Source organism: Triticum urartu, chromosome 5A, assembly GCF_056163025.1.
Source record: "Triticum urartu cultivar PI428250 chromosome 5A, HENAU_Tu73, whole genome shotgun sequence".
In the NCBI taxonomy this organism is placed as follows: Eukaryota; Viridiplantae; Streptophyta; class Magnoliopsida; order Poales; family Poaceae; genus Triticum; species Triticum urartu.
Genome location: NC_141877.1, coordinates 23,939,304 through 23,958,118, shown reverse-complemented (window position 1 = coordinate 23,958,118; position 18,815 = coordinate 23,939,304). Strand labels below are relative to the sequence as shown.

General features: G+C 43.3%; 1 protein-coding gene, 1 long non-coding RNA gene and 1 pseudogene across 2 annotated transcripts; 2 read left to right on the top strand and 1 right to left on the bottom strand.

Annotated features, from left to right (window-relative positions):
* Positions 1 to 2,651: 2,651 nt before the first annotated feature.
* Positions 2,652 to 3,536, top strand: LOC147967660 (uncharacterized; annotated as a pseudogene).
* A 2,229-nt stretch (positions 3,537 to 5,765) lies between these two features.
* Positions 5,766 to 6,589, top strand: LOC147967659 (uncharacterized). The gene is made up of 3 exons (XR_015603186.1): positions 5,766 to 5,851; positions 5,962 to 6,019; positions 6,105 to 6,589. It is a non-coding gene; the product is annotated as an uncharacterized LOC147967659 (long non-coding RNA).
* A 1,075-nt stretch (positions 6,590 to 7,664) lies between these two features.
* Positions 7,665 to 8,831, bottom strand: LOC147967658 (F-box protein At5g49610-like). The gene has a single exon (XM_087523209.1). The coding sequence runs from the start codon at positions 8,829 to 8,831 to the stop codon at positions 7,665 to 7,667; it is 1,167 nt and encodes a 388-aa protein (XP_087379335.1).
* Between the last annotated feature and the right edge of the window lie 9,984 nt (positions 8,832 to 18,815).

Here is an 18,815-nt window from a genome sequence, read left to right as displayed (position 1 = left end):
CTTTAGAAAGCGCTTTGATTTTTTTGTTTAGATACTATAATATTGTTTCATTTCAGAAATTTAAATAAAAGTAATAAAACAAGAAAATAAAGAAAAAACCAGCGTTTCTCCCCACGCCGGGCCAGCCTAATAAGGCGCTGCTGGAAGCGAGTGCTCTCACTGCGAGGGAGGTATAGCCGCCCCCGGTCCAGCCAGGAGTCTACGGGAAAAACGATCAACATCACCTTGTATAGCGCTACAATTTGACGTGAATTGGCTCAGATTTTTTTGAGGGAATGTCATCAGGGCGCACTTTATTTCAAGTTGAATAATTATTCATCTTTCATTACACCTGGGACAATAAAGCTACGAGGATTACCCTCCCAACACACAAAAGAATTAGAAGTAAAAGCATGCCAAGCTAATGTGTGCGCCACCATGTTCACTTCCTGTTGCAATGTTGCACAGAGATATTCCCAATTCTAGATGCAATCTAAAAACAATCTACTAGTATAGCCGAGTATGGACTCCACACCTGAATGACCCCCATTAAAAGCTTGTATAAGTTGTAGAGAATCTATTTCAACTATTATTGGAACACAACCCAACTTTTCCATCATGTACTGCCCTTCTGAAGCATTGTTGCCTCTGCCGTTGCTGCATCAAAAATCGATCTAGAGGCCAGTAAGCTCCTGCAATAGCTTCACCAACTGCATTACGTAGCACTTCACCTGCTCCATCTGTTCCATTTTCAATAAAAGATGCATCGATGTTCAGTTTATATGAAATTATTGGTGGTCTGTGGTCTGCACCATGTTACAATGTTACTATACTAGATGACCCGTTGCGCCCATGGCGCAAAGACCGAGCGCAAGCCATGTATTGGAGGAGTGTGCATTGAAATATGTAGATACAGATTGATACATATATAAAAGCCTTTTCAGTTGGCATACATCTGGACTTATTCGAGCAAATATTCTTGATAAGACATCTTTACACTAAGAATTTTAAAAAGTAGAGCTTGCATATTTGCAATGAGCAGAGAACATGCAGTAGAGAAAGAAAGATTTTTTTAAAGTATTGTTGTTGTCAAAGCACAGCTCATGATACTACATGCAACAAGCAAGTGATACTGATAGACAATTATGCAGAGGCCCTTGGACGTGCACTTGAAGGCAAAATCATATATTGGTTCAGAAGCACACCAGGCAACAGTCTAAGCAGCAAATGACCGACAATTAAACACATAGGATGGTCTTAGGTGATTACATCAGATTTAAAAGCATGATAAACATAGAAGTCTTGGTAGGCATGTATACTAATGCTAAGTTATATAATAAGGGGCTCTTGCAACTTGATTATATTGAGTAGACGATTAGGTGCAGTCCCTTGTAAGTTCATTTGAAGACGAAAGCATATGCTTGACGTTCCTCCATGTGCGCCTGATGGAAGAAGTCGCTGTAGCCTCTAGTGATGGTGGCCCTTTTGTCAACACCCTTGATAAAGCGGGTTGTGATAGCGGTAGTTCCGTCTCCAGTAATGATTGGCACCATGGTCAGCATCCATGTGTGAGAAAAGCGAGCCCTTAGAAATAGAAACCCTAAAGTGCTGAAAATGATAGTAAAGGTTAGTTAGTATATCATTTTATACGATGTCATTGTATGAAATAGAACAAAGTAATTGCAAAGGATTACCATCCTTTTGCCATCTGTAGCAAATGTTTCCATCATGTGGCACACATAGTACTGATTAGGTGTGGTGGTGTTATGGATGAGCTTTCGCAGCCTACGAACATTATGGTTGTAGAGCTTAACTATGTTGCCCCCACACAACGTGCCGACTAAACTCATCTAGGTAGTGGATGCCAGGATTACCTATGTTAAATTGTACAAAGTTATACCATTTTGTAGTTGTGATGAGAGTAGTTGAAATGAGAAGAGTAATGTAGCTCTTACTGCGGAGAATATACTTTCCTGGCTTTAGATTGAGTTTCTTTCCTTTGAATTTTTGCATTGAGCTTGCTTTGCGTGGGTGATGAATATACTCAAATGGTTTATTGTGCTTGCGACATAGCGGTTCGTCTGTAATGAATAAATAAGATCATGCGAAGATAAAATGATGTCTATGATTTGAAACTTGTCAATAGTCATCATAAATATGTTTTTGAGTATTACTCTTGGTAATTTGGCTGCCGCCGATATCGCTGGTTGTGTCTGCCTCCTCTTGTTTAACTGCTGACATCTGGAAAAAAGTAGTAGAATCATTAAGCTGACCTATCTGCATGTGATTTCAGCTGGCATGTTTAACAGTTATGCATGCGTTTGAATATAGTGAGACCGAGTTATTACTGGACATAATTTCACAGGCTATTACTATGAAATTGCAAGTGTATCAGGAAATGAATAATCTATTGTTGCTGCATAAATATAGGAGCTGCATGATTTCTTATTCTCCACCAACCGCCTTGTTAGTGTGCCACATGCTTCTGTGGGGTCCTCACACCGCCCTCCCTTTCTCTTATCTCCAGCCGAGAGACACACAGCCACATATTCCTCCAAGCCCCTCCTCCCTTCCTCTGTTCCTCTCTCCCTGATCTGTTGCATCCCCCAAGCCCCTCCTACCTCCCCGATCTGCTACCTCTGTCAAGCGATGCAGCCAAATCGATGGCGTCCATGCGCATCCCAAGAGAAAGTGAGGTAGAGGGAGTGGCCCATGGCTGGATTAGGCAGCTGCAAAGCTCAGTGGCTCTGCTGCGAGCCTGACACGGCGGAGGCGAGAGTATGGACGCCGGCTGACGACGGGATACTGTGGGCATCGTCTGCCGGGACTACAATGGAGCCCGGCACCACGGCGCCCGGAGCTGCAATGGAGCTCTGCCGGGGTTGCAATGGAGCCCGGCACCATGGCGCCCGAGCTGCAATGGAGCTCCGTTGGAGCTGCCATGAAGAGTGGGTGCTACTGCCGGCGGTGTGGGAAGTCGAGGACGGCGACGCTCACCACCGGTGCTGCAATGAAGTGGGCGTTGCTGCCGGCGGCATTGCAATAGAGCAGGTGCTGCTGCGGGCGGCGCAACAAGTCAAGGATGGCAGGGCAGCAAGTCGAGGACGGCGACGCTCGCCACCAGTGATGCAATGAAGCGAGCACTGCTGCCAATGGCGCAACAAGTCGAGGACGGCGACGCTTTAATGAAGCGTCGATGGAGCCACCGACATCGGGCTGCTGCATGGCGAGGGATGCAATACTATGGCGGCCTCGGGCCTCGATGATGTTGTGTTTGTCTAGGTCACAACATCGCCGCTGCTGCCAAATTACCAAGAGTAATACTCAAAAACATATTGAGGACCTGCTGTAGTCACGTTGGTCACGCATAGTCAGAGTCGCGTTTGCTGCTTTGTGCTGGGAGTGGTGTATGCGAGGCCACTGTAAATTGGTGCTACCAAGGCGAGTGGTGGGTCCTTGATCCCTACATGCAGTACCAGTTTAGATAGTAATACTGGTTAAATTAACTCATGATCAACTGTTAAAATTTGCAGCTATAAATTAAGGTGAAAGGCCCCTTGAATTGTTTGCCTCGTTCACACAATGAATTCCTTGTGCAGGGAGTTCTAGCGATGCATTATACAAGGAGCTATGGCATGCTTGAGCTAGGCTTTTGATCACAGTGCCTTGCCAAGGTGAAGGGATTTACTACTTTCCAGATAGTTATATGGAACACGTACGTGTCACCGCATTGGTGTTTGCTTTTCTTGATGCCAAATAACTAATGAATGAATTTTGCTACTCAACACAAACAATAGCTATTTGTACAATGTGACACCGCTTGCTTCTTGTGTTAAAATGACAATGACTTTGTTTATGCCGAATACTCATCCAGTTATTCAAATCATAATCATCCGCATATTTAAAGATCGTCCACATACACATTTAGAACCTGTTAGGGTCATCGTGTGTGCGAGACGTGTGCTTCTCTAGTATGGTCATGTATTAGTTGACAAATGAGTATCCATTAGAGGGTACCACTTTACATACAGTGCTTCCAGCCTTGTAGGCCTCACGAGAAGTCCCTTTGCCAAGCTTCACTGTGATGCCTAACTAACTATTTCACAAACATTTTTGTTAGCTAATAAAATCAATAGATTTTCGCATGTCATGACAAACTGATTTCTTCCGGCTGCCCAAAAAACAGAGTACTAATACACTGAGAGACTGTACAATTGTTTAGCCTACTTTACAAATTAATTTCAGAACTGGCTAAACATATCAGGATATACACCAGTTGACAGCGAAGAAAATAAATCATCACCACTAATACTCTACTAAATGAATACAACCATTCACATCTCCAGAATTGTACTCCCTCCGTTCCAAATTACTCGTCGCAGAAATGGATGTATCTAGAACTAAAATACATCTAGATACATCCATATCTGCGACAAGTAATTCGGAACGGAGGGAGTATTATACATGTCAAAGAATGACTAACAGTACTTGTTCTTCTCTGAAAGCTGACAAGAAAATACAGTTGGTAGAAATGTTAAAATGATTTTGAGCTCTAAACTCCAGTTATCAATACACTTGACTGTCTACCGATCTCTGACCGGTTAATTTAGGAATCATCAAATTTACCTATAAGGGAGCAATTGTCTGTAAGATGTGACTTGTTTGCATGCATTTCATAGATAAATATGTAAATAAAAGTTGACTTGCATACCTGGATATTTACATTCACATACAGAGACAATATATCTTCAATTTCACATATAGGACAAGAATGTATAGTCACAAACTCACAATTCCATGGCAGCAAAAATCTTCAACCATCTGTGAACTCCATACAACAATGATATTAGAGATCTCTTGTTTTGTTTATATATTGATATATAGAGGAAGGAGATGTAGTCTATAGGACAGGAGAAGCAACCATCAATTGTGCTAATGTCACCTATCCATAGTGCCATATGTCCAAAGGCACTCGAGTAAAAATTAAAACACAAAAGTGACAAATGGCAATGGGAGTTTGGAGCTCATCCATCGGAATTAGATGGTCTGGGAAAGAACAACGATTTTGCCCTCTTGTGGATTTAAAATACAATTAGAAAAGTTCAGTTAACTGGTGAATAGGTGCTTTAAGCTCATCCAACCTCCTTTGTTTTGAAAATGAACAAATCCCTCTCATAACATAATTTAATACATCATATTTATGCAGACATTGCCAATTCAATTATCTGGCAAACGTGAAGCACATTAGTGCCAGTTTGTATTTGAGCCGGCACTAATGTATACATTAGTGCCGGTTCGAACGGCTAGCCGGGCCGCTTTCATTAGTACCGGTTCGTGGCCAACCTTTAGCACCGGTTCGTGCCATGAACCGGTACTAATGAGAGCGATGGCAGGATGTTGTTGCCAGACTGGGGCCCCTCCAGCCCCTTTAGTACCGGTTCTTGGCATGAACCGGTACTAAAGGTCGTCCTACATAAACCCTACGTCCACCCGAGCTCGCTCTGTTCTTCCCCTTTACCCTCTCCTCTCTGTTCTTCCCCTCTTCCTCTCGAGCTCATCACACACTTTGCCCAAATTTTGTCAAGATTTGAAGGCCCCCATCCATTGAAATGATCACAAAGGTTAGCAACTTTGTCCTTTCATCTCTCATTGCTAGATTTACTCTTGCAATGCTTTATATAGTGATTAATTTGTGAGTTTCGTAATTTGGGAGGAAATATATATATGTGCTAGTATTTGATTTATATGCAATTTCAGGTCAAAAATAACACTTAGTTTGCATATGTAGGTGTGGTTTACTTAGTGCCTTCTAAATCTCCGTCGTAACCACCGTCGATCGCCCGCACCGTCCCGTCGCCGGCACCACCTTGTGGTGAGCCTCTTTGTTCATGAAATTTTATATAAAAATTGATGTTTGTGTGATTTGGATATATAGTTACTCGTATAATTATCTTATCCGTACATTGTTTGTTATACATATAGTGCCATGGTTTTGATATCCGTCCCCGTCGGCCCTCGTCCTTGTTATGATTCGGATGTGGTATATATATTCTCTTTTAAAACTAGTTGCATTTCGTGTTTATGACAAATTATGCCCATCAAGTTGACATAGAAATTTTTTCTAGGAGGTATGTGAACCGGAAATTCCAACCGACCCTATTGTCGAGAGGTTAAATTTAGTTGAAAGAGAAAACGAGTACTTGAAAGAAAAATTGAAAAGAATTGAGGGGGAGAAGATGGAATTGGAGTTGCATGTCGCCGATGTCGTCGATGATCACAAGATCAAGATGGAGAAAATGCGCTTGAAGATTAGAAAGATTAGAAAATATGCCATCGATAGTGAGGCTTGGTATCATTATGCTGTTGGATCCATTGTTACCTTAGTTGCGATCTTGATCGCATTTGTTGTTGCATTTAAATGCTTTAGCTAGAGAGTTATTTGTTTGTTGCATTTAAGTGTTGTATGAACTTTATGTATGAACTTGTATTAATTTGGTCTATTCGGTGTTGTGTAATGAAGATGAGCCGGCAATGGATGTACGATGACCGATGCTCTCCCCAGTTCGTTGAGGGCGTGCATACTTTTCTGATTGCGGCTGAGGCAAACAAGCGGGCGGATGATTTTATGCCTTGTCCATGTGCTGGCTGTAAGAATGGTCACAATTACTCTACGTCAAGAACCATTCACGTCCACCTGTTTGAGTCCGGTTTCATGCCCCACTATAATGTTTGGATCAAGCACGGAGAAAGAGGGGTTATGATGGAAGACAATGAAGAAGAAGAGGACGACGACAGCTATCCTGGCCATTTTTACTGCTGGTAGTCTAGGGTAGTTCACCCTGAGCGATATTGGCCACAGACTGGGTCGCCTAACCCTTCGCTGCCTCATGGGCCAAGGATCATATGGGTCCAGTAGCAGTCACATAGGAAAAAAAGGTGTGTGGTAACTAAACTTTACACCGAACAGTAAAATCCAACAGTGAAAAATCACTGGGCGTGCCAATCGGATGGCCAACATGTGTGCGCACGGGAGAGGCCTCAGATGGGCGGGTTGCCCAGCGTGATTTATATGTTCAATGTGGTTCAGATTTTGAATAAGCTCTCACATAGTTCGTTGCTATAGCTTGAATGGCAAAAGCAGAACGAGGTAGAGGAGTCACAACCACCCATTTTACGAGTTTGTCTCTTGGTGCTCGTGCAGCCTATTATCCCGTTGCATACAAATTCATGAGAAGTCAATGGTTTTTCTCCTGCACCTCGCTAGACAGCGCCACCTAATAAGCTATGTTTGGATATTGTTGAAGGTTACCACATATTCAATAAAGTTTGTTATTGTAACAAAAGTTTAAGTAAATTGTCGCCGAAGTTGTTATAAGATGCACAATGAAGTTGGAGCACGGTATCCACATAGGATATTTCAGCAAAAAGAAGAGATCCACATAGGATGATACCCGCCGAATACATTATATTATCTTTTTATTTATTTTTTCAAAAAACAGATGTGCACGCAGACAAGCACGCACTTTACCCCTTGATGTGAAACATGCACATACATACCATATTATTCATATAAGCATCTCCAAGAAACTAAGGTCTTAGGTAAACCACCACAAACACATCACGACACATCGCCTACCACTAAGGAAAAAAAAGAGAAAGAAATACTTTTTTGCCGCAAAAAGATTTTAGCTCCCTTCAGAGAAGTATATAGTCTCAAGATCCTGGCAGCGAGGGGAGTCAAAAAAGGCATGTGGCACGAGGCTCTCATGAAATACGAGGAATCTGGGATCTACTACACTACCGAATTTGAAATCTCCGCGAATCACCCTCTTATCTTTGAGATGGTACATCCTGGCCATGTCACATTTAGGACATCCGATGAGGATGGCACCGTTCCCAAGAGAGATGACCTTGCTCACCGATACTACATCGCATTTGGAAAGTACGGGCATCGGCACATGGACTCGATGGAGCAATGTCCAGGTCTCCGCCTTGTGGTCTTGTAGGCCCCATATGTCCAGGGATGTCAAGCATTCTGACATAGCCGCGACGCAGAGCTCCCCATCGAGCTCAAATAAGGATGTCCTCACGGTATTGTCTGGCGAGGGTTGGGACATGAGCCGGAATGTCTCGGAAGCCGTGTCGAATGCTAGCATCTTTCTGGTGTGGTTGGCTTGAGGGTGCTTAGAGAGCCAATGTAGGTTTCCACGATGAGCCACTGGAACCTCGTACTTTGGTAACCTACCGGATGGGTCGGAAGGAGCTGGCCCCAGTTGACGTGGTAGGATGGCACCGGCCGAGAGGATGTAGTAGCGACGCCTCGTCTCAGGTTTGAAGTTAGAATTAGTAAATTCTTCCTCCTCTTTCTGAATGGCATGGCATAAAAGGCGATACTCGCCGGAAGAAGTGTGGAAGTAGAAGCCGCACTCGAAGACCGAGCAGTAGGATTGCCGACCCAACTCAGGCAGGTTGGTCCACTGCCTGGTGGCCGGGTTGCAGATGACGAAGAGGGCCCAACTTTGTTTTAGCACAAGCAGACCATCGAGAGAATACAAGACATTCTTAAAGTTGCCGGAGGGGTCATGGTCGCAAAGGAAGCGGTATGTCTGCTCCTGCGTCGGCTCGAGAGACATGGCTTGCACTGCCGGGTATTGGTCGCCGATGAATTGGACGACCATCTCGCGGGGGCGGCTGGCAGCGTGGGCGACGAGGAAGGAACGGTCGGTGGTGACACGATGCCAGTCCTTGCAGACGGCGCGACAACGAAGCACCGACACCAATGGGAGGCGGACGAGGATGTGCACCAGAGTGTCGTCGTTTAGAGCGTGGATACCTCCACCTGAGGTCTCCATCGATTCGATCGGTGGCGCAGCCTCCAACTTGACGCCACAAAGCAGCGTTGGCGCAGTAGTTGAAGCAGAGGAAGACTCACCGCCTTGCCTTCCCTTATTTCATCATGTATATATACACAGCATGATCGGATCAGATACCGGAGTCAGAATCGGAGTTCCACCGTGCGAGAAAAAACCGGAAGGGAAAGTAGGACGTCCGATTTTCTGTCCAAACGTTAGACCGAATCGTAATAGAGATCCACTCGTACGGTCATACAACTTGGATGGATGTACCGATTTTCTTTCCAGAACGATTGTCAGTCGTATTGCCTTCCTACTCTTCTTTCTCCGTCAGAACTCAGAAGCCGGACGGAGGGGATGAAGCTGCCGCAATGTCCTCCTCCTTGCCCCCATACTCTCTTCTTTCTTGCTTTTTTTGTGGGGAATTATTTTCTTGCTTTGTTGCTCTCGCCGCACCAACTATGTGATGAGGTCACACTACTTGAATCGATCTATACCCCGGGTGCCACGGACACTCGGCAAAGGACCAAATACCGCCGGCAAAGCCGTTGCCAAGAGTTGCCCGAGCCCGCCCCCGCCGCAGACCGTAAGCCTCTCCCTCTCCTCTCCCCTGCCCTCCTCTCTCTCTCTCTCTCTCCCTCTCTGCTAGCTAGGGCAAATTTCATAGAGCGCTACTGTGATGTTGTTCATATGAACCCTAGGTATTTTTTAGCATTTAGGAAAAAAGATTAGCAAACTTTTTTAGGAAATTAACTAGGGCAAATTTTGATGAAAATACCTAAACAGTAATTCTATTTAGCTTTAAATTAACGAAGGATATATAAATTATAGTAGCATTTAGCTTTAAATTAATAGAGGCTATAAACAAAAAACAGTAGCATTTAGCTATAAAAAGTTATTTGGACTATGGACCTGAATCTGGTCCAAATTTCATTGAAATGAAATTTGAATTATTTGGACTATGGACCTGAATATTTTTGAAGAAATTGGGTGTAGGTACTAAGGTCTTGCTGTAGAAATTTTGGTGAGGTCAGAAGGGTTAGAGAAAATGGAGTTCCTTTGCAATTTCTAATAAGGTCTTGTTGGAATATATGCCCTAAAACAATTTGGATGAAAAGAAAATAATGTGTGTGTGTGTGTGTGTGTGAGAGAGAGAGAGAGAGAGAGAGAGAGAGAGAGGAATAGCTAGAACAGAATTTGGGTTCTGTCCTAGGCAGAGAAGTGTTTAGTGAGGTCATTTTGCAAAGGTTTTGGGGTTTTGAAAAGACCACTTTTTTTCAAGGAAAATAATTTAGGCAAGTTTTATTTTAAATTTGATCTCTTCCTAGACTTTTAGCTTTAGACAAAAAACAAAATTATTTAGCTATAAATAAAAAACAGTAGCTATGGCATTTAGCTATAAACAGAAAACAGAATTGTTTTTCTTTTCAAAAACTCGGTTAAAGTAATTGTTGCTATGTAAACGAAAAATAATATTGATGTTATATGATATATGTCAATGATGTTCATTTGCATATTCCATTATTGTTCATTATATCTTTTCACTGAAGTGGTCATGTTATATGCAAATTCCTCAATAGTGTTTGCTCATGTTATATGCAACATTGAAGTGGTTCGGTTGTGCCAGAGTGGCTTTTTGTTGTTTCCAGGGAATGAAGCCGAGTGGCCTATGTTTGCCCGGAATGTTGATTCATTTCCGTTCCGGCAAATTTCAGGTGCTCGATTTGTCCACTTTTTAGCAAAGGTCATCCCGAAATTTTTCGTGAATTTCGGCATGACTTGTGCTACAAACTAGGACATATCGAGTGCCCGGAATTTGCCGCACCGGGAAGGTGGGTAAAGGAACCCTACTCCGAGATTGTAAAGGATAATCCGACAATTATGGAAGAGCGGTATGAAATATTCAAGGCGGCTTGCGATGCCGAAGCTGCCAGAGAAAAGTTGAATTACATGAAGGGGCTTCAAGAGAGGAACATGGGGTGCCACCACCTTGGAAGCCGTGGTTACGCGGGGAAGAGTGTTGGAAATATGCCCTAGAGGAAATAATAAATTGGTTATTATTATATTTCCTTATTCATGATAATCGTTTATTAACCATGCTATAATTGTATTGATAGGAAACTCAGATACATATGTGGATACATAGACAACACCATGTCCCTAGTGAGCCTCTAGTTAACTAGCTCGTTGATCAATAGATGGTTGTGGTTTCCTAACCATGGACATTAGATGTCGTTGATAACGGGATCACATCATTAGGAGAATGATGTGATGGACAAGACCCAATCCTAAGCCTAGCACAAGATCGTATAGTTCGTCTGCTAAAGCTTTTCTAATGTCAAGTATCATTTCCTTAGACCATGAGATTGTGCAACTCCCGGATACCGTAGGAATGCTTTGGGTGTACCAAACTTCACAACGTAACTGGGTGGCTATAAAGGTGCACTACGGGTATCTCTAAAAGTGTCTGTTAGGTTGGCATGAATCGAGACTTCGACTTGTCACTCCATGTAACGGAGAGGTATCTCTGGGCCCACTCGGTAGGACATCATCATAATGTGCACAATGTGACCAAGGAATTGATCACGGGATGATGTGTTGCGGAACGAGTAAAGAAACTTGCCGGTAACGAGATTGAACAAGGTATCGGGATACCGACGATCGAATCTCGGGCAAGTATCATACCGGTAGACAAAGGGAATTGTATACGGGATTGACTGAATCCTTGACATCGTGGTTCATCCGATGAGATCATCGTGAAACATGTGGGAGCCAACATGGGTATCCAGATCCCGCTGTTGGTTATTGACCACAGAGATTTGCTGATCTCTGGCGAAGAGTGGGCTAATGTTTCGTGTCTGGGTCAGTGGATTAACAGGGTTCTGACGGTGGTCTTGGCTTGGGCTAGGGAGGAGAGGTGCGAGCTACCGGTGGTGAGCTGTGCGGTGGAGCTCGAGTCAATTCACGGGCTAGGGGCTGCTATGTGATGACCCACAAGTGTAGGGGATCTATCGTAGTCCTTTCGATAAGTAAGAGTGTCGAACCCAACAAGGAGGAGAAGGAAATGATAGGCAGTTTTCAGTAAGGTATTCTCTGCAAGCACTGAAATTATCGATAACAAATAGTTTTGTGATAAGGTAATTGGTAACGAGCAACATGTAACAAAAGTAAATAAGGTGCAGCAAGGTGGCCCAATCCTTTTTTTTGCAAAGGACAAGCCTGGACAAATTCTTATATAGAGGAAAACGCTCCCGAGGACACATGGGAATTATCGTCAAGCTAGTTTTCATCACGCTCATATGATTCGCGTTCGGTATTTTGATAATTTGATATGTGGGTGGACCGGTGCTTGGGTGCTGCCCTTACTTGGACAAGCATCCGACTTATGATTAACTCCTATTGCAAGCATCCGCAACTAAAAAAGAAGTATTAAGATAAAACCTAACCATAGCATGAAACATATGGATCAAAATCAGCCCTTACGAAGCAACGCCTAAACTGGGGTTTAAGCTTCTGTCACTCTAGCAACCCATCATCTACTTATTACTTCCCAATGCCTTCCCCTAGGCCCAAACAATGGTGAAGTGTCATGTAGTCGACGTTCACACGACACCACTAGAGGAGAGACAACATACATCTCATCAAAATATCGAATGAATACCAAATTCACATGACTACTAATAGCAAGACTTCTCCCATGTCCTCAGGAACAAACGTAACTACTCACAAATAAAATTCATGTTCATAATCAGAGGGGTATTAATATGCATTAAGGATCTGAACATATAATCTTCCACCGAATAAACCAACTAGCATTAACTACAAGCAGTATTTAACACTACTAGCAACCTACAGGTACCAATCTTAGGCTTTGGGACAAAGATTGGATACAAGAGATGAACTAGGATTTGAGAGGAGATGGTGCTGGTGAAGATGTTGATCGAGACTGACCCCCTCCTGATGAGAGGATTGTTGGTGATGACGATGGCGATGATTTCCCCCTCCCGGAGGGATGTTTTCCCGGTAGAATAGCTCCGCCGGAGCCCTAGATTGGTTCTGCCAAGGTTCCGCCTCGTGGCGGCGGAGTTTCGTCCTGCAAGCTTGCTTATGATTTTTTCCAGGGTAAAAGACTTCATATAGCAGAAGATGGACACCGGAGGCCTGCCGGGGGCCCACGATGCAGGGGGCGCGCCCAGGGGGGTAGGGCACACCCCCACCCTCGTGGCTAGGGTGTGGGCCCCCTCTGGTATTTTCTTCCCTCAGTATTTTTTATCAATTCCAAAAATGACTTCCGTGGAGTTTCAGGACTTTTGGAGTTAGGCAGAATAGGTCTCTAATATTTGCTCCTTTTCCAGCCCAGAATTCCAGCTGCCGGCATTCTCCCTCTTCATGTAAACCTTGTAAAATAAGAGAGAAAAGGCATAAGTATTGTGACATAATGTTTAATAACAGCCCATAATGCAATAAATATCAATATCAAAGCATGATGCAAAATGGACGTATTACTATGGCAGGGCTCGATGCATGTGTGAAGACGAGGGGAGGGAATGGAGGAGGTGCGAGGAGAAGAGGTCATGCAGGGGGGGGGGCTTTTGTAGGATCGCTGGGGGTGCTGGGGCCATGGCACCGCCGCACTTCACGCTGGAGGTTGGCAGAGCCGCCAGCCTACTCGTTGCTTTGGCTGCGGCTCGAGTTTTCACATGAGGAGTCGGGGAAGCAGCCAAGATTCTCTGCACCGGCCTAGCGCGTCGCAACAAGTCTAGGTGCATGGGCGCATAGTGGTCATGGCCGCGACCGCGTTTAAGGGAGGGGGCCTAGCCATGGCTGGATGCTGGGAGGGGCTCGGATGCGTGGTGCTGCGTGTGGCAAGGGCGTCGGGGACGCGCGGCTGGGTGTCAGTCGCGTGGCCAGGGGCCGGGTGTTTCACAGAGTGTGCGCTCTGGCATGCCACCTCTGGTCACCAAGGCAGTTGTGTCCTGATGTTTTTGGGCGTATCTGGCTTTGTCTAGTAGCTAGGGGTGGTATACTAGGAGCATGTGTGGCTGCAGGTGGGTCCAGGATGACGTGTGCTGCCAACTAGACCTTCTAGAAGTTCTTGGGTACAAGGTGTTTATTGTGTGCAAAATGAAAACTACTAAAGGTTTGGTTGTGAGCTTTGGGGTAGTTGGTCTAGGTACTAAGGTGAGTCTAAATGCAAAGTTTCAGTGCAATAACATCGTTCTAGCTAGTACTTGCTATACAAAGTGAAAGAAGGGCCAGAAAGTAAAAAGAGGAGGAGGGGCTCAAATGCAAAAGTTTCTGGAAGGGCTAGGGACTTATCTAAAGTGTATTTAACCCAAAGTATTTATGAGAATTGTCTTGGGATTTTTAGAAATCTAGATAAGTTAGTTGCTTCATAATCCAAATGCCCTAGGGCACATATTCTTTATAAAAATAACATACTTTTGGGTTTGAGTTATGAGCAAAAGTTAAGATGCTAGGAAGAGAAGAGTAGCTAGGAAGGGTGGATTTTAGTTGGTTTCATGTTTGTTCAGTTCAGAGGAGTTGTTCAAAGAAAGCCAATCAGAAAGCAGAGAATCCAACAGAAGAAGAGGAAGAAGAAGAAAAAGAAGAAAAAGAAAAATGGGCCAAAAATCAGGGTGTTACAACCTTCTTCAATGGAGAGGTTTCCCCGGTAAATTTAGAGATTGGATTGCAACTGTCTTGTGTTCCACATCTTTGAGGATCCTTTTAAATGGAGTGGCTGGCGTTCTCATCAAGTATGGTCGTGGGCTACGACAAGGGGACCCCGTCCCCCTCTCTTCTATTCGTCATTGCTATTGACCCATTGCAACAAATCCTTAGGTGGCGACGAGACATGGGTTCCTACATAATATGAATCTTCAAATAAACTGATGTGCTCCACGGGCTTTGGAAGATTGCCTCGTGGATCGCTTTCCTCCTAACCCACCAGATCGCGCATAATGTTACTGCCAGTCGGACCTAGAAATCTTTTGGAAGGTTCCAAAAACTTGAAAACCACACTTCCTATACGTAAATGGGTCGGTCTGTTCGTTCATGGCGGGGAGCGCCAAGTACGGTTAAGATTTTAACCGGCGCGTGAAGCGCCAAATAGGAAATCCTGGTGTCGAGGGGGTTGGGTGGCATGAGAGCTATTTCTCGCTTAGTGCGAGTCAACGCGGTACTCTTACCACAAGGAGTTCCCTTAATGAGTCAGCCTAGTCAATCAACTTTCTTCCAATTTTTCTTTCAGTTTTCCATCCTGCTTTGCTATTTCTGGTTTTTATCTCATTTGTTTTTTAGTTTTTATGCATATCTTCGTTGATTTACTTCCTTTTTCTTTTTCTTTCTTTCTTCGGTTTCCACGTGTTTTCTTCAAAAAAAGTGTGTGCCTTTCTTCATCATTTTTATTGGTTTTTTGTGTGTTTTTCTTCAGCAAGGTTTTTCAACACATGTCTATGTTTTTTAATATACATTGTACATTTTTAGTGTACGCGTGGAACATTTTTCTGATACACATTAAACAATTTTCAAAAGCACCATGTACATTTTTGACAAATACATGCTTTGAAGAAAAAAATCAATACATGTTGAGCATTTTCCAAATACACGTAAACATTTTTTAATGGCAATAAACATTTTATGAAACTACGTGGACATTTTTTTTAGGGAAAAGCTTCATATCAATCGGCCGATTTTAAGCATGCATCCGCCACGCGCTGCATCGTGAGATGACGCTGATCACCATTTTATGTTGGGCATGTTTTCACACGGGTCTATTACATTTTCGCTTGCAATTTTGCTCGGCCTTCTCGTGCGCACGACAGGTGCCCCGTGGGCCTTCAACCTTGCACGCCGCTTCCTTCCTGAAACAACGTCCAGGTTCGGTCGTTCTCCACACATCTCTCGTTCATCCAAACGAGGCGCTAGCAGCTGCACCGCCGTTGCCGCCATCGCTATCTCCGGTCGTCTCTACCACCGCCCATCCCTCTTTGCTCCTCCTCTCCTCTATCAACAACGTCCATTGTTAACATACTCTTCCATCAGATTGGTTTTTTGGTTGCATTTGCTAGAGCATGCATTTTTATATGGTATCAGAGCTAAGAGGTCTTGAGTTCAAGACCGGCTGACACAATTAAATTGCAGCCTACTTTTGGTCCATGTTTAGATCTGAGGGAGGCACACATGAGGGACAGTGTTGACATATAAATATATTGCTTAGTCTCTTCCGTCAGATTGGTCTTTTTGGTTGCATTGGTTACAGAATGCACTTCTACATGGAGTGGTCTAGTCAATGCAACCAAAAGACTTATCTGATGGAAGAGTATGTCAATACTCCCCCTCACGTGTGGCTCCCTCAGGCCTAAACGTGGACCGAAAGTGGGCTGCAATTTAATTGCGCCAGCTAGGTATTGAATTCAAGACCTCTTGGCTCCAATACCATGTAGAAGTGCATACCAATGCAACCAAAAGACTAATCTGATGGAAGCGACTAAGCAATACATTTATACATCAACACTCACCCCTGCTGCTACCGGATGACGATGAAGACGACCTCCACTCGTCGCTGCCATCCACAGTGCAAGCATCGCCTCAAGTGGAGGCCGCCGGTCTAACGAAAAACTTATAGAAGTCGATGGTGGGCAGTGCAGGTAAGAATTTGGATTGCAGCATCCTCAGTAATTTTTTCTGAAACATCACATGTGTTGCATAAGTTCTTTCCGCAGCAATACATGTGTTCCAAAAAAGCGAAGATGGCAAAAAGAAATTCTGCAACACCAATTCCGTTGCAAGAAAAATCTACAACAAAACTATTGCAAAAATAATTCTGCAACAAGACCTGTGTTGCAAAAAAAATATCTGCAACACAACCAATGTTATAAATGTTTCTACAACAAGATCTCTGTTGCAAAGTGGAGAAATACGTTCACCCGTTAGATTGGGTCAGATTCGACGGCTCGCGAGGCGGTGGATCTTTTTAAAAGATCCACCGGCCGACACGTAGCAGCCCTTTTTTTACAATGTCTAAATACTTTTGCTTTCAAAATTTTAGAAACATTTTTTTGAAACATGTGAATAATTATTTAAAATGGAATGTGCATTTTTTGATTGGCACGAAACTTTTCCTTACACTATACAAAACTTTTCTTAATATTTTGTAAATATTCTTTTAAATGTGATATGTTTTAAAACATGTGAACATTTTCTGAATAGTATGAAATATAATTTTGAATTAGGCAAATATTTAAACAGTTCTTAAAATAACACAAACATTTTTTGAAAGTGTGTGAATATGTTTTGAATGTGACAAACATTTTTACCTAATGCTACCAATATTATTTTAAAGTTGCCTAATATTGTTTAAAATGACACAGCACGTACATTTTCTTTTGAAAGCGCTTTGATTTTTTTGTTTAGACACTACAATATTGTTTCATTTCAGAAATTTAAATAAAAGTAATAAAACAAGAAAATAAATAAAAAAGGAAAGAAAAAACCAGCGTTTCTCCCCACGCCGGGCCAGCCTAATAAGGCGCTGCTGGAAGCGAGTGCTCTCACTGCGAGGGAGGTATAGCCGCCCCCGGTCCAGCCAGGAGTCTACGGGAAAAAAGATCAACATCACCATGTATAGCGCTACAATTTGACGTGAATTGGCTCAGATTTTTTTTGAGGGAATGTCATCATGGCGCACTTTATTTCAAGTTGAATAATTATTCATCTTTCATTACACCCGGGACAATAAAGCTACGGGGATTACCCTCCCAAAACAGAAAAGAATTAGAAGTAAAAGCATGCCAAGCTAATGTGTGCGCCACCATGTTCACTTCCTGTTGCAATGTTGCACAGAGATATTCCTAATTCTAGATGCAATCTAAAAACAATCTACTAGTATAGCCGAGTATGGACTCCACACCTGAATGATCCCCATTAAAAGCTTGTACAAGTTCTAGAGAATCTATTTCAACTATTATTGGAACACAACCCAACTTTTCCATCATGTACTGCCCTTCTGAAGCGTTGTTGCCTCTGCTGTTGCTGCATCAAAAATCGATCTAGAGGCCAGTAACCTCCTGCAATAGCTTCACCAACTGCATTACGTAGCACTGCACCTGCTCCATCTGTTCCATTTTCAATAAAAGATGCATCGACGTTCAGTTTATATGAAAGTCTTCGTTGTCTCTGGTCTGCACCAGGCAACAGTCTAAGCAGCAAATGACCGACAATTAAACACATAGGATGGTCTTAGGTGATTACATCAGATTTAAAAGCATGATAAACATAGATGTCTTGGTAGGCATGTATACTAATGCTAAGTTATATAATAAGGGGCTCTTGCAACTTGATTATATTGAGTAGACGATTAGGTGCAGTCCCTTGGAAGTGCATTTCAACACGAAAGCATATGCTTGACGTTCCTCCATGTGCGCCTGATGCAAGAAGTCGCTCTAGCCTCTAGTGATGGTGGCCCTTTTGTCAACACCCTTGATAAAGCGGGTTGTGATAGCGGTAGTTCCGTCTCCAGTAATGATTGGCACCATGGTCAGCATCCATGTGTGAGAAAAGCGAGCCCTTAGAAACAGAAACCCTAAAGTGCTGAAAATGATAGTAAAGGTTAGTTAGTATATCATTTTATACGATGTCATTGTATGAAATAGAACAAAGTAATTGCAAAGGATTACCATCCTTTTGCCATCTGTAGCAAATGTTTCCATCATGTGGCACACATAGTACTGATTAGGTGTGGTGGTGTTATGGATGAGCTTTCGCAGCCTACGAACATTATGGTTGTAGAGCTTAACTATGTTGCCCCCACACAACGTGCCGACTAAACTCATCTAGGTAGTGGATGCCAGGATTACCTATGTTAAATTGTACAAAGTTATACCATTTTGTAGTTGTGATGAGAGTAGTTGAAATGAGAAGAGTAATGTAGCTCTTACTGCGGAGAATATACTTTCCTGGCTTTAGATTGAGTTTCTTTCC

What these genes read in the sequence shown, in the direction of transcription:
- LOC147967658 (XM_087523209.1), bottom strand. Translation starts at nt 8,831, where the DNA reads ATGGAGACCTCAGGTGGAGGTATCCACGCTCTAAACGACGACACTCTG.